The sequence below is a fragment of the Fringilla coelebs genome, assembly GCF_963513975.1.
Source record: "Fringilla coelebs genome assembly, chromosome: 14".
NCBI classification, from domain to species: Eukaryota; Metazoa; Chordata; class Aves; order Passeriformes; family Fringillidae; genus Fringilla; species Fringilla coelebs.
This window is the reverse complement of record NC_140040.1, coordinates 3,147,270-3,173,552: the sequence shown is the minus strand read 5'-3', so window position 1 is coordinate 3,173,552 and position 26,283 is coordinate 3,147,270. Positions and strand designations below refer to the sequence as shown.

Here is a 26,283-nt window from a genome sequence, read left to right as displayed (position 1 = left end):
TGTACAAGTTGAATGCTGATTTATGTTGAGGAATGTGTTGTGTTTCGTGTCATAAAGTCCTGGATATCATTATTCTCCCATGGTAATACATTTGTGATAAAATTAAAGAAGTTATAAATGAGCCTGGAGGCTTGAAAGCTTTAACTGCAGTGTTCCATGCAATTAATAAATGTTTTTCAGTTACGTTTGGTTGTGAGAAATCCCACCAGAAAAACCAAACCCAGCCCCTCAAAAAGCAAACCTCGCATATGGAGAAGTTAAAAAGGGAAAGGCTTGGATTTTGTAGTTGTCAGTTGAACAGACTGGCTTGAAAAAAGCATGGAATTAAGTGTTACACCATATTTCATAGGCAATTACCCAGTAATTAATACAGATCATTCCTATAGACCTTGGACTTTAATGGTTTTTCTTAGGAGGGGAATTTAATAGGGCCAATGTGCAGGATTTGGAAATTACATAACTGGTTAAGAAAACCTGAATCATGCTCTGCCATCTTTAAGAAAATGATCTTTTGAAAGTTGTCATGGTTGAGAATGAAAATTCCTTTTGTTTGGGGAGTACTTTGTTTTCTGAGTTTTGTGAAAATAGGAGAGTGTTTTTCCTGCTTTTGTAGCTTTTTGATTCCATGTGATTCTCTGACTGAGATTTGCTTTCTCTTGTCCAGGGGAAGAGTATCAGAGAATTGAATTTGGTGTTAATGAAGTTATCGAGACTCAGTCACCTGTCCTGAATAACACCGACTACAGTATTTCGAGTACTCTGAATCCTCAGGCTCCAGAATTCATTCTCAGCTGTGCACCTGCTCAGAAAACCCCAGATGACGCCCTCAGCGACACAAACTACAACTCCATTGACTGCCAGTTCAGCGACCCCACCCTGGCTCTGGACAGCGGCTCCAACGCCGAAAACGACGCCTTGGCTGGGGGCCTCGGGCAGAGGGAGCGGAAGAAGAAGAAAAAAAGACCCCCTGGATACTACAGTTACTTGGAAGATGTCCCTGACGGCGTGGCTGCCCCGGAGACCCTGGTGAACGGCCACGCCTCGGCCGCGGGACTCAACAGCCTGAGCGCGGAGGACACGGAGCTGGCAGGAGACCTCCCCTCGCTGGCCACGCCGAGGACTTGCAGCAGCCCCGCCAGCTCCGTGGACTTCCTGGCCGGAGCTGCGTGTGCCGAGCCCGGCCCCGGCGCCGCAGCCCCCGGCAGGACTGCCGGGCAGCCCGAGGTATGCCGCCTTGCTCATTCTGAACAGTTCTGCCTCCCCCCGGAGGCCGTCAGAGAGAGCCCCCTAAGGACAGCTGTTGTACAGGCTTATGCTGGTACTGATACTACTGAAACTCTTGGCGTTACTAATGGACAAACACTTGAATCCTCTGGTGAGGACACAGCTGCCAATGGGGTAGAATTGCACACTGTGGAAAGCACTGACTCAGACCAAGCTAAGCCTGAGGAAGCTTCACCTACTACTGAGGCAACGGTCCCGCTTGCAGGATCAGTCCCTGTTAATCAGCCTGCAAAATCGTGGGCTAGTCTTTTTCACAATTCCAAGCCCTCTGCTTCCACATCTGTGGTCTATGTTGAGACTAAGTATACCCCTCCTGCCACATCTCCTCTGGTCCCTGAAAAACAGGTTGAAGTCAAAGAGGGACCTGTTCCAGTTTCAGAGGATCCCGTAGCCATAAAGATTGCAGGTATAGTTAATACACACGAGTGGATGTTACACTGCGAGGGTATTAGCTCTGCTTGTAAACAGGAGTGTGCAGTATTGATAGAGAACATTCCTCTGGTAATGAGCTGACTGTTCAAACACTGCATGAAAGATGTCATTTGAATTAGCCAGTTTGTATCCCACTGAGTAAACATTCCAAGCAGGCATTGCCGTGTCATTATCCCAGATACAGGGAAACTATTGCTGCTTGTCAAACAATCTGTCAAACAGTCTGTGGAAGTGATCTGTGGTTTCAAATAGGCTGTGTGCTGTTACAAAAAGGAGAATATGTTAGGTTTGTTCAGAAAATGGTGTGTTACCTTACCAGTATTTACAATTTTGTAGTATTCCATTACAAGAAGACTATTACTATGTTTATACCAAAGTAACTGAAATTCCTGGGCACTAAACAGCAGTTGAAGTGTAATGGCTACAGTGTAATAGGTCTTGCTTCAGAAATTTCAATTCAGGAAATATATTTACTAATATGCTTCTTGAGGGGTCTGTCCTTCCAATTTAACCATTATAAACAGTATTGCTTTATCCATAACCAATACTTGCTGTTCCCAGTTCAAGAATAGCCCTAAGGAGCTGTCCAGAGGGGACATCAGGCTAGGAAATGAGTGATACAAAAGCTTTCACTTTTGGTCCTAATGGGAAGGGCTTGAAACTGCAGGAGGCTGATGGTGCAGATTCAGGCAGAAATGGTGAAGTTCTCCCAGCTTGGGTGCATTTTGTGTCACTGACTCACCAGTGTTGGAACCAAAGTAATTATTTTAAATCTGTGAAGTGGTCAGTGTATGAGATGGCTTTGTGCAGAGTCCTGCTGTTTATGCTACATGCTAATTTACAGGTACAATGCTGTTTTGAAAGTGATGGCTTCAAGGTTTACACTCTGAACAGAAGCTGACCGGGAGATGATGTTCAGAGTGCCCAGAACTGTGTGCTGCCTCTCCTCCCCTCCTTACTCAGCAATGGTTTCATTTCTCAGAATTGTCTGTTGAGAGAAAAGCTGTCAGAATAATTTATATTTCAGTGTCACAAACACTGTATTTTATATATATATATATATATATATAAAACCAGGTGATTACAGTCTGTATGAACCCATATGGAGAATATGGTCTTAAAATCTCAAGTTATCATTTGGTAAAGATTTTTAGCTTAAAACTCTTTTGTGACCATCATAAAGCTAGGGTTACTTGCCATAAATGGAAAAAGTTTTTTCTCTTGTCCACGTTGTTCCAGCTGTAACTTAACTTTCTAGACTTTCACTGTTTCTGTACTATTTTTTGCCACCAGGTGGGAGCAGAGCTTTTTATTTTGTCTTCACTGTAGTAAAACACAAATGTAACTTTTACCAAGTTTTCTTCTACACTTTCACTATTAGCTTGCTCTTTGGGCAGAGCAGTAATCTTGAGTATAGATAAAAGGAATTCATCTGCTCGTTGTAGCTGATTTAGGTAGGAGTTATTGCTGCAATTCCTGTAATTCAGATGCTGCTGGTTTTGGTGTAAAATGTTTACTTGAAGATCTGAATGCCATGTGATCAGTGCTTTGCTCTGTGGAGAAAGGTGTTTTCCTTTATTTTCTTTATATGTACTTGAGTTCTCTGTCCTGTTTGGAAAACGGGAACCTGAATGCTTTGTTCATCCACCCACCCACACTCAAAAATGTGTTCCAAGAACTTCAGTTCATGATTTCCAGACAGATCATTAGCTCTGCTCTGTAGATACTTAATTTCAAATCTCCTGCCTTGGTGACCATCACTGTGTGAGGGTCTGTGTGTTTGTCAGGTGTGTTCCTCCTTTTCCCTGTGGCTGAGTTGAGATCCCCCTGTTGGATTTGCTGGGAATTCAGCAGCTTCAGCTCATGCCAATGGGAATGAATTTTTGACCACAAGTACCGTGGGGTGCTGGACACAGGTAAACTCTACGCCTGAAATATCTTGAGTTAGCAGGCAAAATTAACAAATCCAGTTAACAAACAACCCAGTGCTGGAGTGCCAAGATCCTTCTGCACAGTTCTTATTTAGAACAGGTGCTCAGCACACAGGAAGAGAAGTTGCTTTTCCAGGGACAAATTGTTGGTTTGTACTTCAATTTCAGCAGTTATTACAAGGGAGGTTAATGATTCACAGGCACCCTGAAGATAATTTAATGCTGCTTAATTCAGCCTGAAGAGATGTGTGGTTCCTTTAGCCTCAAAGACAGAAGCTACACAAGGTAAGGAGATGATCAGGACTAGAAAATAAATAGAACAGACAAATTTCATGTTAATCTTGATGAGAAACAAATACAGAAGAGGTAATTTTAGCAAGTCTCCAGGATGTATCTGCTGTGCAGGTGCTGCACTTGAATGTGTAGAAAGGGACAAGTGCAGTAATTATGCATTACAGCCTGATTTAGATGCTAGGACAAACATTTTAATAATTAATACCTAAGGGATAGTAAGGTCATAAATTATATTGGAAAAAAATATGACTCTTCAAGGCTTTACTTGCCTTGTTTCACAGTTGGTCCCCTATGATTATAACCTGATAATTAATAATGCCTTATATAGTGTTGAAAATAAGCTAAGGAAATAAGTGATTGGGAAAATACCAATTCTCTGATTAGTCTTGTAACTCTTCTTTGGTGATCTTAGGAAAAGTTGCAGTGAGAGAATCTAAAACAATTTTCTGAATCATGTTTTCTTGCAGTGTTTTCACTGTGGGTGATGGAGGTAACAGTGCCTATAAAATCTGTTTACAGCAGGTAGGATTTCAGATGAATCAAAGAACAGAAACTTTTAAGATCAGACTAAATCTGGAATGATTTTAAATTAGGGAATCCAATAAATGCAAGTATGGAAGACACCAAGAGCAGAAACCAAATGCAGGTACAATGTGAAGGACTAATGGTAGACATATTAGAGAAAAAGATCTGGAAGTTCTAGGGAATTGATGAGTGTCCTTAGTACAGCTGAAGAAGACAAAGTTTTTTTCCCCAGTGTGTGTTAATACCAATTTACATGGAATACATGGAAAATAACTAATTCTGCTGTTGCTGTTGAGGACTTGATGCAATGGCAGTCTTTGGGCATTCCTTCTGAAGGAAAATTTCCTGGTGCACCACTGGAGCCTGTTCTCAAAGCAGCTTTGTGACCACAAGAGGATGCTAAAGGTCCTCTTAATATCTTTATTGAGCATGATACAAAAATGGGGAAGAAAAGAGTTAATGTAAGAAGTTATTGATAGACACAAAAAATAGAAACTTTTTCTGTTACTTTTATCCTTATTTTCAATAATGATGAATTATATTAACAGAAATATTGTGTGTGAACACAGTTCAAATGTTGCTGTCTGACAATACATTCTGAAGTACTTTAGTAGTAATTTAATAACATATTTTAGCCTTCACTAGAAAAGAATTTTATTTTGCATTTGTGCTACCTGATCTTCCATTTTACATTTCTTTGCTGTCTGCTCTTTCAGGTGGCACATTCTTTATGTAATAGACAACTGAATTAAACTTTTATTTTTTTGTCAATTTTATTTGCTTAGAACTGATGTTATCTGCAGGAAATATGATCTTATAGATAGGGAGACAGCTTGGCAGCAGAAGGATGTGGATTTTGTTTGCAGCCCTGCCATCTGCTCTTCTAACTTTCAGCTTTGTACCTCTGCTTTTGTACCTACATCACGTTATTTTATCTTTTTAGTCCTGTAGTGAACAACTCAAATTCTTTCAGTCTATAGCATATAAGAGCTTTAGAGCCCCTCACATTTATTACAAAAAAAAAAAATATCCCCACTGGTACACAATTGCTATATTTATTTGCAGTTTGTATTTTGTCTTGTATACACCTTTTTTTGCAAGTTTAAAGTATATGAGCTCCAATATTTTCTTTAAACAGTTCTTATTTAGGTTTCTAAATAACAGGTCAGGATTCCTGGAAAAGCTCCCTTTGTTGCTCTTGGTTTCATAACTGGGACAGACTAATGTGCAGTGGTTTCTAAGTTTTCAGCTTGGGTTTTGAAAGCAGGAAAGAATAGGAATTACATTATGTAAGGCTGTTATCTCGTAGATTTTGGAAATGTTAAATAAAACTGTGTGTTCTGAAGAGCAGAGCACATCAGTCTGTGTGTGTGCACTCAGATGGTTTTGTTGTAAGAATGGTGGATGGTGAAACTTCTGAACTGAGACTGCTGCATTTGCTTCATCCCTCTTCAAAGCATAAAAATGTGGGAAATATTTCATAAAACTGGTGACAAGTGATTCCAGCTAATGGCATTTTATATCTGTGTATGTATCTATATAGCAATATAAATAAAATATCTGGATTTAGGAAAACAAACACCCAGATCAGTAGATCTTGCTTTTGAATGATAGTGATCAGTTTTGTATCAGCATCTCCTGCTCTGAATCCCTGGATCTTCGGTGGAAGAAAAACGGCTGGTTTGGAATGGGAGCAGTGGGTAAATGGAGTGGAAATCATCTGCTGAAGGTTCTGGGAATCTTGTTCAGTGATTTGGATTACTGTGTAATGCTGCAGCAGATATTTGTTTGATAGCCACAAGAGTTTTGTTGATGCTCAATTTACTGTTTCTCATTCTGCAGAAATACTGGAAAATGTAAGACTAATACATAAACCAGTGTCTTTGCAACCCCGAGGGCTGATCAACAAAGGAAACTGGTGCTACATCAATGCTGTATCCTTCCCTGGGAAAAAATTAATGCTCTTAAGTTGATATTTTTATATTATATCTGTCAGAGTTGTTTTGGATTGTTCTGGTAAGTATTTTATAAAGGTGTTTTGTTTTCCCAGATCCTGCTCCTGTGGTTAAAATGTTGAAGGGTAGCAGCCAGAAATCCAGAGGGATTTTGGATCATTGGACCTGGTGTGCAGGGTTCCCCTACAATCCTGTTTGCAGTTTGTTACCTGTGTCAAAATATTTGAGACCTGTAACTTCTCCTGACTGAGAGCCCTGTGATTTCTAGCAGTGTTTCCCCATGACTCTGTGCATCCATTTAAATGGTTATTTCTCTTTTGCACTTGAAGTAACTGTTCTTACACTTGGGCTTTGTTTTGCAGCTTTAAGTGGATCATTTGGGTTTGTGCTGAGCAGGTTGTCACTGTTGTCTCGTCTGTGTAAAGCAGCATTTAATTTAAATTAATCCTACTCCAAGCTTACATATGGAAGATGAGTTTGCTCTTAATGAATTGGAGTTGTATTCCCCTGCAAAAATAACTTTTACCCTGACGAACAGAAAGCACCTTCCCTCCATGGTATATTATGATGTTAATAAAAATACTAATAATTAAGAAAAATTTTCTCCCTTGTCATCAAGGTGACACTTGGGATATTTCTAGTGCTGGTACTACTAGTGAAAAATGTTAACACCAGTTTCAAGACTGATCATGGCAGATCCTCATAAACTATTTCTAGGCCAACAACTGTGCCTTAAATAAGGCTTTTATCTTACATAACCAAATGTGCAGAACTGGTTATATATACTATATATCTTAGCTTCCCTTTTTTCAGTCTTGAAGTTTTACATTGCAGTCTAGTACTCAGGTTTTACACATTGTAGGGAACCAAATTAATCTCTCGTCAGTTGCTGAGATTGGTGCCTTGTCATTTCCCTTTCCCTCCAGTTTTTTAGTGCATTTCTTCTGTTCACTTCTCTCACCAAGTTGTGATGTTTTTAGAGTATTATTCTTCCAGCATACCTGGAGTTTTCCAGGTTGGTCCTGACCCTTTGCAGTGCAGAATGTCTCATATCTCAGTGGGTTTTGCTTTGGTTGCAGAGGTGACTCAGCACCTTTACGTTTCAGCTGGTTTCTTCCATTCTCAGAAAATGTGTTCCAGGTTATCTCCTGCCAATTTTCAAATGGTTAATTCTCTGAAGTCCTTCCTATGAAAGTTCTTTTCCTCTCCTGTTCCTGGATGAAGTGTTTCCTTACCCATGAATTAAAGCTTTTGCCATGATTAAAATGTCAGTGAAAATCACTGCATGTTCCAAGATGCTGGGGTTTTTTTTTGATACAACTTCTGTACATTATTGGTTAATGTTGTGATAAAGCTTCATCATCTTTTCCAGTTAAATTCTTGGTTTGATATACCTAATAAAAATGCAGCTCTGTTTTCCCTATGGTTTTGAATATAACTGAATATTTGGTTAATACACAGATGCCATTTCCTGCATATTTCCTTAATGCCACTGCATAGACCCTGCAAGCCTTGGTTGCTTGCCCTCCAATGTATCATTTAATGAAGTCCATTCCAATGTATTCCAAATCGCAGAGGCCGTGCACCTCCACACCAATGCTAGACAGTTTGTAAGTAGCTTGGGAAAAAAGGAGTCAAACTCTGGGATCTGGCTAAACTCATTCAGAAATACCTAACAATGGCTGTTGATAGAAGCTGATACGTGTCCAGAAGGTTTTCATGTGTTTTTGGGTGGCACTTTTATAATGAACTTGGTGTTTTACAAGTGCTTGGATTGTCAAGGAAGAGAATTCCTGTTGCCTTGGGAGTATCAGTTTTGTGTAGTGTTTAATGTGCAAAAATGAACTGTGAGAGGTGCAAGGACCAGCCCCACACCTGGGTTTCACTGAAATGATCCAGGTGGATTTTATGTCTGAACTTCACCAATTTCTGTGATATTCTTTGATTTTGTTTTGTTTTGGCAATCAGAATGACAATGTCCTAATTTTATTATTTGCTTTTCTAAGTGTTAAATTGCTGCTCATGTCCAGTTGCTTCCCTTCTGTTTCAGTGTTCGTTTAATGAATGAGTTCACTAATATGCCTGTACCTCCTAAAGCAAAGCAAGGTGAGTGGGAGCAGGGGCACAAAGCAGAAAAAAATGGGGAGAAGCCTGTGGGGTAAAGATCTGCATGAGAGGAGGTGTTGTACCTTAGATTTTTTCCTTCTCTTTGGTGGACCAAGTGTAGAAGTGCAATAAGAACAGTTTTTATTGAAGGTTCACTTAATTGTGAAGATGCCTTCCAAGAACATGCCCTTTCTAAGAAAATCAGTTGATACTCCCTATATTTTCCTCCACTTCCTTCTTTACATAGTTCCAACTGTTTGTTTATCAGATTGCTCAATTCTGCTTCTTAAATCCTGAACACTCACTGATTTGGAACAAAATGGGCCCATAACAGGTCCCTTAAGCACTTGGAGATTTTCTGCAGGAATATTATCCTGGCTTCTGATTCCAGTGGGAAAACTTAAGATGTATCTGATTTCTCCTAATACATATTTAGGCTCAGTGCTGATTATGGAGTGAGGAATAGCATATTTTTTGATGCAAATAAATGATCTTAAAGGTTTCAGTTGTTTAATCTTCATTTTAAGCCAAGTCTGTTGTATTGCAAACTTGTAGAAACAAGCACATTCCTGAAACTATTCTTTATGTAACATGATAAGGAAATATCAAGAGGAGCTGGTTGTTCCAGTGATTTCCAAACAGTTCAGACATTTCTGTGGTTTCTTTCTGTGAAACAAATCTTACTGGCTTATGCAACTTATTTTACTTGTAGTCATTTTCTTGTGTAGTTTTCAAGTACAGTTCTGAGGCCTTTTATTGCCATTAGGTGGAACATTTTGTCAGGCTGTTCTTGGGTTTTTTATTCTTCAGTGAGCAAAAGTTCGAAATGCAGATACACAGAAGGTTTAAGGACGTGTTCTTCAAGTACAAAAGAAGGGCAAAAATGCAAATAGCACTAAAAGTGTTTTTTATGATGGCTGTTGATATTCTTGTTAATCTTAGAACTTTTTCTGACTATCTGTGAGTTTATGCAGGGTGATATGTTATGCCTTCTGAGCTCAAGACCCCAAAATTACAATTATTACAGCTATTCACCACTATTAGTAAAAAAAGTGCTGGACTCCAAAACTAGTGATGTGTGAAGGGACTATTAAGGTATAATGTAAAAAAGCCCTTTTATTTATTATTACTTACATGAATTCTCTTTCACCTTGCAGCTTTAGGTGATAAAATAGTGAGAGACATCCGACCAGGAGCTGCCTTTGAACCAACCTACATTTACAGGCTCTTGACGGTTATAAAGTCAAGTCTGTCAGAAAAGGTGAGACTTCAAATCCTTGACTGGTGCAACTGCATTGCAGGGCAGTTCCTAAAACCTCTGCAAAGCCAAACCTCAGGCTCTGCTCAAATGCCACTAAAATCAGCTCATTGAGAGCTCATGGTAATCAGGCTTGACTGTCTTGGGACCTGAATTACAGGAAAATCTTAATTACAGGCTTGGCAGTTTGATATGTCAGAATAATGGAAGAATTACTGTTGGAATGGAACATCTCTTTTTATAATGGAGTTACCAATTGATTTACATTTAAGAAATGAGCACCTGTTCATTTTTATGAGGAATTCAGCTAAGACTGATTAAAGGTCAGGTTTAATTTCAATATAAAGAAAAGATAATAATTCAAACCATCCTTTGATTTGGCCTTGGCTTGACAGCAACTTTTAATAGTGGCTGTAAAAGAATTGGGGAGAAAAAAATTCAAACTCACACATTAAATGGAATCTGTATGGAGAAAAATGCAGAATTCTGGTAGCCATTGTGGAGCTGATGCTGCTTAGCACAGTTTGGGTTTAACTGGTTTAAAAAAGAGTTTGTCTTATAATAAAATGTAAACTTTATTTGACATAACTGTAGACTGAGTGGTTGCTAAATTTATAGGAGAATGCTGGATTTGTTCAGTGTCATGATCCTTCTGGTTAAAGGAGACCATGAAAATATCATAGATTTAATTGAAAAATATATTTTGTTCAGGGCAGGCAAGAGGATGCTGAAGAATACTTGGGATTTATCCTCAATGGACTACATGAAGAAATGCTGACCCTCAAGAAACTTCTCTCTCCACATAATGAAAGTTAGTGGAGTTTTTAAATTTTTATAGCAAACAATTAATTTCAAATACTGTTTTTGTGTGGTGATCCCATAATACAGAGTAATGCTTGAAGGAGATGTTGAGATAGGGACACAGTGCCATGTTTTAGAGGACTAGGACATAAGCAAACAATATTTTGGTAAAATCTGGGTACAGTGAGTCCATTCTGCCCAGTTTATGAATGATCTGAAGAGTTACTGGGTTTCTGGAAAGGCATCATGGCTCTGTCAGTATTCTAATTTGTAAGTCACATCCCTGGTTCTCCTAAACAACAAAACTCAATATTACACATTTTTCTGAGCCCAGCTGAGCATTACTTGGGGCTAACTCTAGTTATCAGTCTTGTTTGTAATTTATAACACATGCAATGTCAGTGGTTTTTGACTCTCCATGGGAGTTCAAAAGTACATCAGTGTCTTTTTCACTGATCTATAAACCAACTGTTTCTATCTAACACAAACCAGCATACTGAATTATATGAAAATTCTTACTGACAAAGTTGGAGGATAATTAGCTTTGAAAGAATTACTAGAATCTGTATGCAGAGTAAAATGTAATTTTAGTTTATAGAGGCTTTAGCTTCAACCCCCCTTACAAATAAAATCCTGCAAGCCTTTAGCCAAGTAAGAATTCAGATCACTACTCACCCAATTTCTCTTTATTTTTTGGGATATAAAGTCATACCATATTTTGTTCCTTAGCTGTGTGCAGTTTATAACCTGAATTTGGCACAGGCTGGGAAAATATTTGCTAAGCCTTGGGTTCTCTGTAAAATACCTGTGCAGAAAAGGAGTTGTATTTAATAATGGCATAGTTCTGTTGCCAGAATAACACTTGACTTTCTAATTTTCTACCCCATAAATTTACTACTAAAAATATATCAAACTTTGCTATTTACATACAGTCATCAGTGAGCTGTCTTCTGTTAATACATGGATGTGTCATGCAGGGAACAAACCTGGAATATGCTTGTTCTTTTTTTAAATTAAAAAAAAAGAATGTTTTTTAAATTAAAATGATTATGCAATCTTTTGGGGTTTTATATGGGATTTGCTGAGAATTATTTAGGGATTTTTGGGGGAATTTTTAGGGATTTATTGGGAGTTTTTTGGGAATTTTTAAGAGATTTTTTGGGGGATGTTTTGGGATTTTTTTAGAGAATTTTTAGCAATTTTGGGGAGATTTTTTGGTAATTCATAAAAAATTTAGGGGATTTTTTGGGATTTTTAATGAGATTAATTGAGATTTTTTAATGGCATTTTTGCAGGATTTGGGGGAGATTTTTATAGAATTTTGGGGGGATATTTTGAGTATTTTTGCAAACATTTTATCCTCAAAAAATTTTTTATATTGGGCTTTTTGCCTTTCACATCCTTTCTCTGGCTGGATGTTTATTTGTCAATGTGTGTGACGTGGTGTTTTTCCCTTGGTCACTTGCAGAAGTGTCGGTGTCCAACGGCCCCGAGGCTCAGAGTGTTCCCAAGGAGGAGGAGCAGGAGGAGCAGGGGGAGGGCAGCGAGGATGAGTGGGAGCAGGTGGGACCCCGCAACAAATCCTCGGTCACTCGCCAGGCTGACTTTGTCCAGACTCCAATCACTGATATTTTTGGTGGTCACATAAGGTACAGTACTTATTCCTACAAGTTCTTCACCTGCAGTGGTTAAATCTTTTAAAATGTCTTAAATGAACTGACTGTTGTGAGATCCCAAGCCCTGAATTGCATGTGGAAAAGGAGTTTGGAGTATTTCTGCTTTCAATATTGTCTAAAGAATTCCAAAGCATTTTAGAGCTGCCTAATTTTTATGACCTCTGAGGAGTCTCATCTCATGTTATAAATAAGGATGCTGAGAGAGAATGAGGTTCACAGAATTGAATCTTGACAGTAAAACAATGAACTAAAACGTAAAACTGTGACTTTTAGGTTATTCAGACCCTTTGTGCTTCCCAGAGAAAGCTGTGTTAAGTAGTAAGGAAAATGTTAAAGACAAAAGAAGTCTGGAAAAACGTAAATTGCTACAAGATGTTACTGGAATGAAAAGAATGTGGCATATCACTTCTATGCAGGTCTGATACCAGACAAAGGCAGAAAGGAGAATCTGAATACTTTTTGGAAAGGAAGCCTCCTGACTTGTTTGGAGAGATGTATAATTTAAAATGAAAGCAAAGTAAACACTTGCTAAAAACATACAGCAAAACAAAACTGCTAGACTTGAAGAATTATTTTTAAATTGGAGACAGACACTTAATTGCTGGTGTTTGACTCTCTGTGTTGCCAGATATTGAGTCAAGAAGTGTGAATGATGTGGGCTAGTGCCTTCTGCCTTGGAAATGCTCTGAGATTATTTATTCTTCTGGGTTTTGAGCCAGACAGCTGGTAAATAAAATTATATTTTCCATAGAATTTGGCAGACAGACGTTTGTAGGTATTGATGGAGTCCTGCATCAATGATTCACATACCCAAGGTGCTGTTAATACCCCAGGTATATTTACCCAGAATTTGTCACAATTGTTTAGATATCTACATGATTCCATCAGTTTTTATATTAAAAACACTGAGATGATGGCAGTTTTCTGTAGAAGTCCACAAAAAGTGATAAAAAAGCAAAGGTAAAACTGGAAAAAGGGAAAACCTTGCCCTGAGCAGCAGAACCACAGGATCCAATCCAACATCTGCTGGCACCACTTCCACTTTATTTATCCTTCACACCAGGGCACAATTCACCACAGAAACAGCATCCCCTGGGATGTTGGAAAGCTTCATCCTCAGGGGTGGAGATAGGAAGGACTGAATATAAAACTGCCAGTAGAATTCCACTAAATGAAAGCTTCAGGAACTGGAAAAATCCAATGGGAAAAGCAGTGAGGAAAAGATGATTTAAATTGGCATCTTTTGGCTGAGGAAACTTCAGGCTTGGGAGTTTTTAGGCTGTCCTTGAGAGTCTTGAGTCTATTAAATGTCTATTTAGGCTTAATTACTTAAAAACCCCAGTCTATAAAGCCTTTCTAAACATGAGGCTTAAGTGGGAAAGTACAAAGATTTCCTGGGAATTCTTGCAGTGCTTGAATAATTTTTCATTGAAAATGATGGATTTTCTCATGTCCAGCTGAGATTTGTAATTATTCTAATTAGGGGCATGGTTACAGAGAAATCATAGCCCAGTGAAGGTTTTGCTATCAAATAGATTTTTGCATATCTTGTGAAGAAAATATCCTGAAGAGGTGTTACAATATAATTTCTGCTTTTTAAAACAAAGGTGCTGTTGTTAATGCATTCTCTTCCCTCTAAAGAAGATATATTTGCCAGTATAAAGCTGCATTGGCTTTGTGTTGGTGCTTCAGGGCTTTGCCTTGGTAAAAGGGGCTCTTTTGATTATCCTGAACATGTAAATTAACCTCAATATGAACATTTCTTACCTGACCTGGAAATATTCCAGCATGGCCAAACGGGTCAGAGTAGTATTAATTATAATTCTGCTTTCAATACATAACAACATAATAATTTATATACGTGGACAAAGTGTGGGTACAGAAAATGATGGGAAGAAAATGTGCTACCAGTCAGTGGAGCACACTTTATATTTCCTATGGTAAGATTTAAGCAAACACTTTAAAATCACTGTAAAATTGGTCTTAAAGAAGTGACTGAAAAGATGGTGTATTTTTATTGGAGAATCTGGAATCAGCTGTGATTTTTACAGTAGAACATGGATAAGCAATGGCACTTTGCACTTGTGAAGAGCTGTTGGAAAACTAAACTAACAGAAGGAGCCAGGAGGTAAATATTTTAAAAATGCTTATCAAAATTTTCAGTCATTTTCTTTAAACTTTGCATAAATAAAACACTTCAGCTACAATCCCATTCAGAATACTCTTAGTAGATGAAAATCATTTAAATTGGGGTAAGTTAGAACTCGATGTTTAACCTTTATGTTTGTATGTGTTGCCTCGAAGTAAATATAAATTGAGTTACTTAAGTATAAACTCATTCTTCCTTGAAGGTTCTGTCTGGTTGAAAACCACTCTTTATTTCATTTTGGTTCCTTTTTTCCTCCACAGATCTGTTGTTTACCAGCAGAGTTCCAAGGAGTCTGCCACACTGCAGCTTTTCTTCACCCTGCAGCTGGACATCCAGTCGGACAAGATCCGCACCGTGCAGGATGCCTTGGAAAGCTTGGTGGCAAGGGAGTCTGTGCAGGGCTACACCACAAAAACCAAGCAGGAGGTGTGTTCTGCTCACCCCTTCTTCACAGTCAACTGCTAAACTTTGTATTTAAAATGGTTTCATAGAGCTCTGGCTTTACAAAGAGTTGTTAGGGCTTTAACAAAAGAGATACAAACCTTTTCAGAGTATCCTGGAGCAGTGAGATGTCAGCTCTAAAACAAAGCCAGGCCTGTTAATAGCTGGGGTTTGAGTTGGTGTTATAATTTATTGGGGATTTTAATGGAGAATATACTAAATTATCAGGTTGAACTGTGGTAAAGATACATTACATTATCTTCAATATCATAACTTACTGATTCCCCCAATTCCTGGGTATTGCCAGGTGCTGTTAGTAAAGGAGCAGCTCTTCTGAGTAAATACCTTTTATTTTACATATAATACATGATAGTAATAACTGCAGTAGGAAAGTACTTACAAGGAGGAAAAGCATGCCTTTGGTTTGGCATTTTGGAGGACAATAATTAAACTTCCCTCACTAAGGCCTTGCCTTGTTTCCTGTGGTGGGCTCTAGTAAAGGCATCTCTGGTGTGCAGGGATTGTCACATGGGAATTCTGTGCTCTGTTGGTAGCTCTGGAATTGTAGGTGTTCCTCTGACATTCATGTCTGTAAGTTTTCAAAATCCTCCAGTTGAGAACAGGATTAGACCAAGAAAGGTTCATTTCCCTTGGAAAGCTAAAGATGAATAGCAGAAATTTGTTTACCTTGAATATTCAGAACTTATATTTCTCCAGTTGTTTTCCACGTGAAGAAAACATTTGCAAGCTGATTATGATTTACCACAAAGATCTTGTTTTGCTTGCCATTCATTTTTTAAATTTTTTTTTACTGCAAATGGTTTAAAGTTTTTGACTGACAACCCTGTGCTGGGTTGGAAAAAATGAGTTAGGTGCTTCATGATATTTCAGAGTTTGGATAGAAGTACAAGCACCTACAGCGTCTTCCAGATCTTTTTTTCAAAAGAAATTCAAATTGAAATAGATGGTTGTTTTTGTATGAAAATTGTAGTAAAAACACTGAACATATTGTCTGTAGAACCTTTTTCTCTGAGTTTGTATTCAATATGTAGGTTCTAGCAGAGTCAAGCCATGTATTGAAAAATAATATGCTCATGGTTAGCAATAAAGAGTTTTTTTCTCAATTAAAAAATGGAGAAAAACCTTAATCAGTTATTTTGAGAAATATTTTCATGTCTTCATTTCTAGGAAGGCAGAATGTTTTTGTTCTATAATTCTGAGCTCGGCTTCTGGTTTCCAGGCAGAAATTTGTGGATTGTTGGGTTATAATTATATAAAAATCACTATTTAGTAGAGAAAAGTTTGGTCATAACTCTCAATTTTTCCCTTTGAATATATTGAGTTCTCCTTTGAAACAACATTAGGATTGAAGACCCAGTGGGCTTTAAGTCACAAACAAGCATTTATCCTAAATTAATACTTCAGTAATAACAAATCTGGAGGGTTTGCTGCAAGTGTATTTAAAATTAAATACATAAATTTAAGATTATTAATTTTAATATTTAAAATTAAATGCTCTCAGGTGGAGATCAGTAGAAGACTCACCTTAGAAAAGCTGCCCCCTGTTCTTGTTTTACACCTCAAACGCTTTGTGTATGAGAAGACTGGAGGATGCCAGAAGCTGATCAAGAATATTGAGTACACTGTTGATCTGGAAATCAGCAAAGGTAAAAGATTTAGGAACAGAATTTCCCTCTCCTTGTGGGTAAGAGAATGTTGTATTTCCTATGAGTGTCTGTGTTTTAATTTTCTCCCACGCGAGATTTTGTTCTCGTTGTATGAAAATGGAGTCATTTGGGTGAATATTTTGTGGGCTTATTTTATGATGAAAGATCTTAATGCCTTTGACACTTCCTAGGCAGTGGGTTGGTCAAATGAGAACTTGTGGATTTATAGAGTGAGGATATAGGCTGCTGAGGGCAAATATGAGAAGTGATGCTCTTGGATCTCTGTTCCTGTCTGTACAAGACTGTTGCCAATATTGGATCAATACTGGACATTTTTATCACAAATTTAATTCAGAGAAGTGTCAAATTATTTAATTAATGAATGGCTGGTGGAAGGAAACTGGTGTTTTATTGAAAATGCAGCCTGAAGGTAGACAATGCATAGTGCAGAGGTTAAACAAGGATCCTTTATTTAACAAGTATCCTAGGAGATACTGACTTTAAATAGTGTGAGATTGGAAATTGTCCAGCATCTGAAGCTTGCCAAAATAATGCCTTTTGTTTTGAGCTGACAAATGGACTATTAGCCAGCCAGTAGCTCAAATAGGAATAAATAAAATCAGTGCATACTCATATCTCAGCTGAGATCTGGACCTTGTCAGGCAGTGCCCTTTTGTTTTACTTAATATTTTATTTTGCAATTTTCTTTTAGGAATGAAAGCATGACTTGGAAACTGAAATTGATTTGTCATTCATTGACAGATTCAGAGTGACAATTGATGCTGTCATTCTGACAGCAGGAGTGAAAGGGGGAAAATGGAATAGTCTGATCTTTTAGTATGCCTTATTTTCCTTTCATTTTTTGGTGCTATTTTTAAACCTTTCATAAACCACAGTATTGCAAACCTTCAAATTCCCTCCCTTGATTACCAGTTATTAGAACCATGACCATTCTTTAAAGGCTGCAGAAGAAAACTCGGTTAAATGTTCTCCTTTGTGATAGTATTGGTTTCTCTGAAAAAAAAAATTATTCTCTTGGTATGGAATTTCTAATGTGTGGCTGTTTTTCCTCCTCCAGAGCTATTATCTCCTGGTGTGAAAAGTAAAATTTCCAAAGGCCAAAGAACCTACCGGCTCTTTGCAGGTATTTTATCTGTCTTTTATTATCTGTGCCTTTTATGTATCTGCATGTTTTTTTATCTGTCTGTTTTTATGTGTGTATTTTACCTCTATTGCAAGTGCAGACTCTGCATATGGAATTATAGAAACACGGGGTTGTGTTAAGTGTTTTCTTTTAAATTGCTCTGAAGCAGCTCGTGGGTGTGAGCTTGGCTGGCTGGGTGCTGAACCAGATAGCAGCAACTGTGGTGTTTCACCCCAGAGACGCTTTTGGCTGGCTGGGTGTGTGGTGTTTCACCCCAGAGACGCTTTTGGCTGGCTGGGTGCTGCAGCTGGGCACGTGGAGGCAAGCCCAGATGTGCCGGAGCTCTGGTGGTGCTGGGATGGAGCCTCCCCCCGTATCAGGGTCTGCTCCTTGGGTTTCCCTCTGCTGGAGAAGCTTTAAGGCAGTGGGGAAGGAAAGGAGTCAGTTCTGATGGAGGGTTTGGATCCAGAGCTGTATTCTGGCCCACAGGCCTCTGAACCCACAACAGCTCCAGCAGAACTCACAAACCACGTGGTTGCTGTTCCTTTTAACTCCAGGGAGAGGGGCAGGGAAGGGGTAGGGAGCCACCAGCCAGGTACAGGAGGGGAGGTCTCAAAGGACAAAGATATGTGTGTGAGAAACGCCAGTCACTTGTTTTTAAAATTTTAGAAGTTTAATACTAATGAAATAGTTATAAATATAGTAATACAATTAGAGTAATAATAATTTGGACAATTTGAATTAGGACAGTATGAGACAATAGAAATAAAGAGTTACGGACGTCCAGGTACCTCTTTCTGGGCAGCATAAACTCAAAAAAGGACACCCGTTAACAGAGGATTAACCCTTAAAAACAACAGCCTGTTGCATATTCATACACCTCATACATGATGCATCAATTCTGTCTGGTCAGTGTCAGCTTCTTCCTCATAATCCCAACAGCGTCATCCTGCCCAAGCGAGGCGGGAAGAAGTTTGTTTCTCCTGATAACGGAGCAATAAATTCTCTGAAAGATTTAAAAGTCCTTTCTTTAGAAAAAGGGTATCCTACATAGCATAGTTTCTATTTTAACATTTTGTCATAACCTAAAATTACACACTATTACTTTCTAACACAACACATATAATATTCATTTCAATATTTGCGAAAAGCCAATCATAAAATACACATTTTTCACACATGGAGCATCCTTTGAATCCACCAATCACTCGACACCCTTCTGGAATTCCAGGACTGACAGACAGTACTCAGCAGGGGTCAGGGAAGGGAAAGGAGAGGCTGAGGGAGTTATCAGGGGAGGGACCCGAGGTAAACCCTGAAATCACAAAGCAGCACCTCCCCCCGCGTGTCCCCACAGTTGTGTACCACCACGGCAACAGCGCCACGGGCGGGCACTACACCACGGACGTGTTCCAGATCGGCCTCAACGGGTGGCTGCGCATCGACGACCAGGCCGTCAGGGTCATCCACCACTCGCAGGTGGTCAAGGCGGCCCTGGAGCGCACAGCCTACCTCCTGTACTACCGCCAGGTGGACCTGCTGTGACCCCACCTCCCCGCCCCGTAGAACGCCAACATCACTAACTTTTTCTCCTGTAAATGCTCTTCTGAGTGAATTTTTTTTTTCTGTTTTTTTCCCCCCCTTTTTATTCTTTTTTTTTTTTTTTTGGTCCCCTTGCAACTATGGGATAGAGTGCTAAAGGAAGCTGCCGTTTGTGCACAACATAGTTGGTGTTGACTTTTGACTTTGCAGAATGAAGTCGCTCGGTTGGAAGCCTCGTGAATCACAAAAAATATGAAAACAAATAAAGTTCATCCGAGTTAATGCTGAATCCTAAGATAATAAAAAAGGGGATTTGCATTTAATTCCCACTTTCTAATTGCGTAGTAGAAGAAAACCCTGCACCAGCAACAGAACTTGTAGATTTCTGTGAAAATGTTTTATCTTTACTTCAGTAAAAAAAGAAAAAAAAATTAAAAAAAAAAAAAATAAAAAGCTCTCTCTGCTTCCCCAATAGTTTTTGATAAGTGGTAAAATATGAGCCGATGTGTATGAGATGGAAATGGTCCTTTGTGCTTCAAAACATGTACAAACTGCAGAGTTGCTGGTTCCTGATAGGAAGACACATTTTAATAATTGTGCGATGAGAAACTGCTTAAGTACACATTGCAGATCAAATATTTGGAGTTAAGATGTTAGTCTATATAGATGGGTGATTGTAACTTTATTGCTATTAAGAAATTTCAAACTGCATTTATGCTTCTGTGTACATGAAATTAAGAAAATGGGCAAAATAATTAAGATTGATATTTCTTTAAGTCTGCTTTGTTTAATTTTGCTGTCTGCTCTCCTATAATGTTGAGTTCCTAATTGTACACAGTTTAGTGATACCTAGAAGTATAAAGTTGTCGCCCATCAATAAAAGTCACAAAGTTGGTTTAAAGTGTGTGTGTGTGTTTTGTTTTTCCTCAGGTGAGAATCCTGCCCTTGGAAATTCAAAAGGTTTTTTCTGTGTAGGACTTCTCAAGGTGTAGGGAGCCTTCCCCAAATGAAGTGAAGATGATTTTTCTTTGCTTTTGCAGCTTTTTGAATTTTCAGAAGTGTTCCTGTTTTGCATTCAGGTGGAACTGAACTTGGAGGGGAGAGGGAAAGGGATCTGGTGGTCCCAGTGCTGAGCACTGAGCAGCCAGGAGAGGGGATGGAATTCCTTCTGTGTCCTCATGGAAACTCCTGCACTGTTATTTCTGAAGCAGATGATGTTGTCTTTGTCTCTTCTTCAGCCAGCCAACATTGCCCTGGAGAACTTTGGGTAAAAATATTTCCTTGATCAGCTTCCTGTCGCTTTCTCTAAAAAACTCCTATACATTATTTAATTCTCTGCTGATAGTGGTGTTCTGTCCGTATTTCATTATGGGATGGTGGAAGCTCCCTGGCCTGTCCTGACTCTTCTGCCCTCTCATGCTGTCCCACAGGAAGGAGTTTCCTGCCCAGAGCCCCTGCTGCAGGAAGGAGCATCCCAACCCCATGGCTCTTTGGGCTGGTCCTGCTCTGCTGAATTACTGTAATGATGCTCTGGCATTGTTCTGGATGTCCACATGTATTGTTATGTTTTTGCTGCTCATGCTTTATTAGGATTTTCTGATTTACAGGTGGTGACTGCTCATGATTTTGGTGACATTCCGCCAATTCCAAGGCAATTTTCTGTGCAAAGCTCACTTGGATTGTGGCTCTTTGCAGGGAAAAGCTCAGCTCCTGGAGCTGAGCCTGCTGGAGGACTGGTGCTCCCATCTCTGTGATGGGAATTGCCCCAGTGCCCCGCTGGTGAGAACTTGAAATCCTGGGGGACTGGGAGGTTGTTCCAAAAAAGAAAGAAACCAGGTTTTGAACTTAGTGTTCTGTGCTGTTTTTATTCACATCCCGTTTCTGAAACCTGGTTAAAGTGGTTTTCTGTTCAGCAGAAATCCTGGTTTTGATTAGTTCTGTACCTGTGTTGGGTGTTTATTTAGCTCTGTCTCCAGTACATTGTGAAAAAGTGCATTTCTGATAGTGCAGGTTAACCTGAACAATGCAGAGAAAACTGCAGGTGATCCCTTATTAATATATTACTTAATAAATGTTACATATGTTACCATTTTAAGAAATGGCAATGAGTCATTGCCAGTTTAAAAATCAAGTGTTGAAATTCTCTCAGTATGACTTGAAATTGTCTCAGTATCACTTAAAAGTGAATTTTTGCATTTTTTACTGAGGACATTACAAATGTATTTGTCACTAAAGTCCTTCTTCTGCAGTGTATTAAAAGGGAAATAAAAGTATGTGGCAACAGTGATGTGGACACACAGCCACAATTTTTATTTTCTGTATTTACTCCTCCCATTGTTGCAAAACAAGAGCTTGCAGCTTTTGATCATTTGCTCTGGGTGTGATTATGTAAAACAAAAACCCCAACACCCTCTGATACACCGTAAATCCGGTGCTTGTTTGCTGAAGTTCAAACCAGATTTTGAGAAATGTTTGGGGTTTTTTTCTTAATGCACAACAAGAACTGAAATTTCCAAAATGAGAAACTGGATGTGTGGCTCCAAAGGGCTGTGGGGAAAACCTTGTGCCATGAGCCAGATGTGCAGGGGAAGGGCTGGATGGGCTGGGGAGGAGGGTTATTAAAGCCAAGAGGTGTTTGGGGCTGGGGGAAGGTGTTTTAAGTAGGAAACTGCTGTTTTCCACAATATCCTCTGGAGATGATGTCCCTCAGGGCTGGGCTGGGCCAGCTCAGCTGCCAGGATGGGTCCTGAGCTGTCAGCAGAGCCTTTATCTCTGTAAATGTGCTCTAAATCTGCTGCTTTTCACTAGGAATGAAGAGGGAGCCTTGGAGTGTGGGGGATGTTCCCAACATCCTGGAGATTTGTGCAGCTGGGGGTTTATTTCAGGCTGTCTTAATGACCCAGAGGATTTTTTTGAAATAATTTCTATTGGTGAATAACCAGATGTGGTGGCTGCAGAGCTTGTGATAGCAGTTCACCCTCTGCTCTGGCATGAAATCTCCAAAGGTGGGTGCTGGGTTAAGGGCCCTGAGCTGTTCCAGTGTGCAGATGTGACCAGGGAACCTGTGTGAACAAGGTGAGTGGTTTTCATGGAACCCAAAACTGATGTGGCTTGGAAGGGAGCTTAGAACTCATCTTGTCCCAGCCCCTGCCATGGGCAGGGACACCTTCCACTAGGCCAGTTTGCTCCAAGCCCTGTCCAGCCTTGCCTTAAACCCCTCAGGGCTGGGCCAGCCACAGCTGCTCTGGACAAGCCTGTGCCTCACCACCTTCACAGGGAAGGATTTTGTGGATTTCGGTTCACATTTGAATTGTACTTAGTGCAGCCAGTGGTGCCCCCTAAATGTTCTCAAATTGCTGCAGCTCTTGTTCTTATTTCATTGTTTTACATCATCTTTTCCTGATTAAACAGGACAGATTTATGGGGAGTTGTTTCCTTGCTCAGCATCAGCTGCTGAAGCACTGTGGGGAATGTTGAGTATTAGAAGGTGGAGAATCTGCAGATGGACCTGGGTGTTCAGTCCAGGCTACCCCAAAACAGGAGAGCAGCAAGAAAGAACAAACAGGGGGCTCACAGTGCCAAGTAATAATTGTGTTTGGGAATAAATCCATCAATGCCTGGATTTCCCTCCTGTGATTTGGATCCCTACGCTGTTAATTCATCTGCTGGCGTAATCTCTGGATTGCAGCATGATCAAGAGAGGGGCATCTCCACCCTGCTGGTGTGGTGGATGTGGCAGGGCTTCCTTGGCTTCCTCAGGCAGACCCAGTCCAGGCAGGAGGGGGCTGTGAGCAGGCAGCAAATGGGGGCTGATTCCCCCAAACCTGAGCCTGGCTGTGCCTGTACCCAGCCCGGGGGCTGCTGCTCCCCTGTGCTGGTGATCACAGCTCCTGCAGATCCCTGCTGCCACTGGCTTCTGTTCACCCTGTTCATCCCGCTGTGCTCTGGAGCAGCAGTCCAACCAGGGGATCCCCTGCAGCTCTGTGCCTCTCACCCTGCCCTGCTTTGGGGCCATTCCTGCCGAGCTGTGTTTGAGTGGGAAATAAAGGAGCATTAATTCCAGTGCAGATCAAGACTCGCTGTCTGCCTGGTCAATTAGGAGGGCATAGGGAAATCTGTGTCTCTTCCCATTCATGGGCCATTACATTAAAAGCCTCTCTGCTAATATATACTTATATATGCAGCCTGCTTTATGTGGCTTTTACCACATATGAAATGGAGACATTATAATCAAGGCAGTAATAACGAGGAATGATTAAAAGTAACTTCTGATTGTTTTGGCTTTGGTGGAACATATGACCCCAAGCTGCTGACTCAAGACAAAATGAGGTGGGTTAAAAATTCTTGTTCCAGGCTGTGCTCATCCCTGAGCACAACCAGGTCCTGTGTGTGTCTTGTACAGTGAAACCATCCTGGTGTATATTAAAAACATAAATTAAAAAATCAAATCTTTGTAAAGCAGCCAGGTTGATGGAGCAATCAGACAGCCCAAACCATCCTACAGGGATTAATTTCCCATAGGGATATTTGCGGAGATTACAAAATACCAGATTCCTCTGAGGTCTGGAAATTATTTGTCCGTCGGTATGTGAGATTTAAAATGAGTTAATTCAGCTTTATGGTAATTGGAGTGAGCAGCACCTTCTGAGGGCTGTGAGTCAGGGCTGGGGAGCTGCCTGGTTCGGGGTGGCAGCCTGTGTGGGGGCACCAGGGTTCGCTGTGTTGGGGTGATATTCACTGTGTTTTGGGGAAATTAGGAACTGGGGGGAGGCTGGAGCATCTTTCAGCTAATTAAATATGCCTAGAGCAAACTCACCAATCCAGAGGGAATCAAAAGAGCAAGGGGGAAAAACCAAGATACAGTGATTTTACAGTAAAGCAGTGCAGAACCTTCTGTCAGCCCAGTCCTGGGTGGTCTTTGAGTTGCCTGTGTTGGTGTCAAAGTCTGAGCTTTTTTTGGGAGCAAACTGCCCAAACTGCACTCAGCAGCTCCTGGCAGGGCAGAAGTGCCAGGTCCAAGTGCTGGACCACGTGTTGTTGGTTCCCATACACAGTTTGTTTGGAAGTAAATAGAAACTCTTTGTAAATACAGCTGGGAGAGTGTGGGCAGTGGGAAGAGCAGCCAGAGGGGCTGGTGTGGCTGCACCAGGCTGTGGGACTGGGGCTGACTGGTGAGGACTGGCCGCCCATCTCAGCTTGGAATGGGCTGGGACATACAACCCCAGTGATGACAATCTGCTCCTTCTTGAGAAATCCTCAGGAAAACGGTGTCAGAGATGGAATCAGCCTCGATGCTGACTTCAGAGAGTTCTTTCTTTGCTCAGAGCAGTGCTGCTCTCCCAGCTGCCAATATTTGCTCCTCTGCTCCTGCTCTGTTGAACGAGTTTGATAAATGTCCCTCTGCTTTCTGAGCGCTGCTGGGCTTAAACAAACCTCTGGGAATATCTTGTAAACTCCCTCCTAGTAAACAGTAAATAAAAGTGGCTGGTGTTTTGCCTGAAGGAAGAAATAAATATTGACTGGCCAGAAGAATAGAAGGACTTTTTTTCCCCCAAGAACTTCGAAAAGAGGACAAGGCAGTGCATTTGGAAAAATCAGAGCTGCTTTTCTTGGAAGTGCCATTTCCCAGGAGATGGGTGCTCCCCTGGCTCCGTGCTGGGTGTGGCCGGTGCCCCTCCTCAGGGGACATCCCGGGGGATGTGCCGACCCTGGTGCGGGACGCGGATCCCACGGGAATGCCGGGGATGCTGCTGCCGTGACACACTCCCGTTGTTACTCACGACAGCGGTTTGGGTTTTCCCTGTTTGTTTACTTCGAGAAAAAGGAAGGAACTTTTAGCTTGTCTTTTGCTCAATCGTTTCCTTTCACAGTGAGTAAAACCACGGAGCTGGATGCCAAGGCCGGAGCTGTTGGGACATCGGCAGAGGTGAGTGCTGCCGCGTGTTTCACCGACTTTTTGCGTTCCCTATTCCCTGCGGCTCCCGCTCCTGCCCCGGAGGAATGTCAGCGCTGGGAGAGCTTTGGCAGCAAACTAGAGTGCGATTAATCTCCTGTTCCCAGCGAAAGTCCGGCTCTGGAAATAAAGGGGGATGCCGTGGGGTTTACTGGTGGGGCTGGAGCTGGGTGGGATTTCCCTGTGAGGAGCCGGCAGCCGGGGGCAGACAGCCGCCTTCAGTCCCTTCCAGGGAAAATTCCTCTCTGGAATTCTCCCTCCCCGTCCAGCGCAGCCCTCACCGCGGCGTCGCGGTCCCCCCTGTGCGGGGAGGATTCCCCGTGCCCTGGAATTCCTGGCCGCGAGTCCCAGAGCCGGCTGCTGGCACAGCACGGCCAGCACTTTGATAGCAGCGGGGCTGCCCTTCTCCTTCCTCCTCCTCCTTCCTCCTCCTCCTCCTCCCTCCCGCCTTAGGGAGGATGGTCCCGCTCCTCTGAGCCCCAATGACCGCCCGTGAGCTGCTGCGATCCCAGCCCTCTCCTGGTGGCTTTCCCCCCCTTTTCCCCTCCCTCTCCTTCTCGTTATTGCTCCACGCCCGGTGTCACAGGGATGATCCAGGGTTCTCCCCTCTGCCTGGAGAGCATAAATACCACCGGCAGCTCCGGGAGACTGCACTTGGTCCGAGTTGCTGAGCCCAGACCTTGCACATCTCCCACCTCCTGAGGCTTATTCCATTCTTTTCCCCCTCCTTCTTCTTTAAGTATTTCAAATACATCAATTCATTTTCCACAAGCAGGCTTGGAGGAGCTGCAATTACCTGGAGACTTGGAAGTACTCAGCAAGGTAAGTGTAAAGTTCAGTCCTGGATGCTGAAATTTTGGTTTTGGGGGTGGTGGGAGTGCAAGAAATGACTCTGAAGAAGGCACAATTTTAGTAACTTCTCCAAAAAGTTGTCTGGATGGTATAAAATAACACAATACTCTCTGAGCTTCTCTCACGTGTGCCCTGCAGAATTTAATGCAAGATTAACAAGCATTAATCTGGAATGAATGGGAGGAGTTTGCAAGAACAGGAGTGGATTTCTATGCAAATAGAAAATATCCAAGGGATGCTGTTGCAGTCCCCAGAGCTGATCCCTGTGGGCAC

At 41.1% G+C, this 26,283-nt stretch overlaps 2 protein-coding genes across 2 annotated transcripts in view; both read left to right on the top strand.

The window, feature by feature from the left end:
• The window catches only part of USP10 (ubiquitin specific peptidase 10), a 46,223-nt gene extending 26,136 nt beyond the window's left edge, over positions 1–20,087 (top strand). The window contains exons 4-14 of the mRNA XM_084215137.1: positions 665–1,690; positions 6,309–6,400; positions 7,922–8,031; positions 8,472–8,527; positions 9,685–9,788; positions 10,497–10,596; positions 12,055–12,235; positions 14,672–14,837; positions 16,375–16,519; positions 17,598–17,663; positions 19,021–20,087. Coding sequence (XP_084071263.1) covers positions 665–1,690; positions 6,309–6,400; positions 7,922–8,031; positions 8,472–8,527; positions 9,685–9,788; positions 10,497–10,596; positions 12,055–12,235; positions 14,672–14,837; positions 16,375–16,519; positions 17,598–17,663; positions 19,021–19,208 — 2,234 coding nt within the window. The 3' untranslated portion in view covers positions 19,209–20,087. The remainder of the gene's footprint in view (positions 1–664; positions 1,691–6,308; positions 6,401–7,921; positions 8,032–8,471; positions 8,528–9,684; positions 9,789–10,496; positions 10,597–12,054; positions 12,236–14,671; positions 14,838–16,374; positions 16,520–17,597; positions 17,664–19,020) is intronic.
• A 5,034-nt stretch (positions 20,088–25,121) lies between these two features.
• Positions 25,122–26,283, top strand: part of CRISPLD2 (cysteine rich secretory protein LCCL domain containing 2) — a 30,845-nt gene continuing 29,683 nt past the window's right edge. Inside the window, exons 1-2 of the mRNA XM_084215144.1 lie at positions 25,122–25,131; positions 25,934–25,980. The gene's annotated coding sequence lies outside the window, so the exon portion shown is untranslated. The remainder of the gene's footprint in view (positions 25,132–25,933; positions 25,981–26,283) is intronic.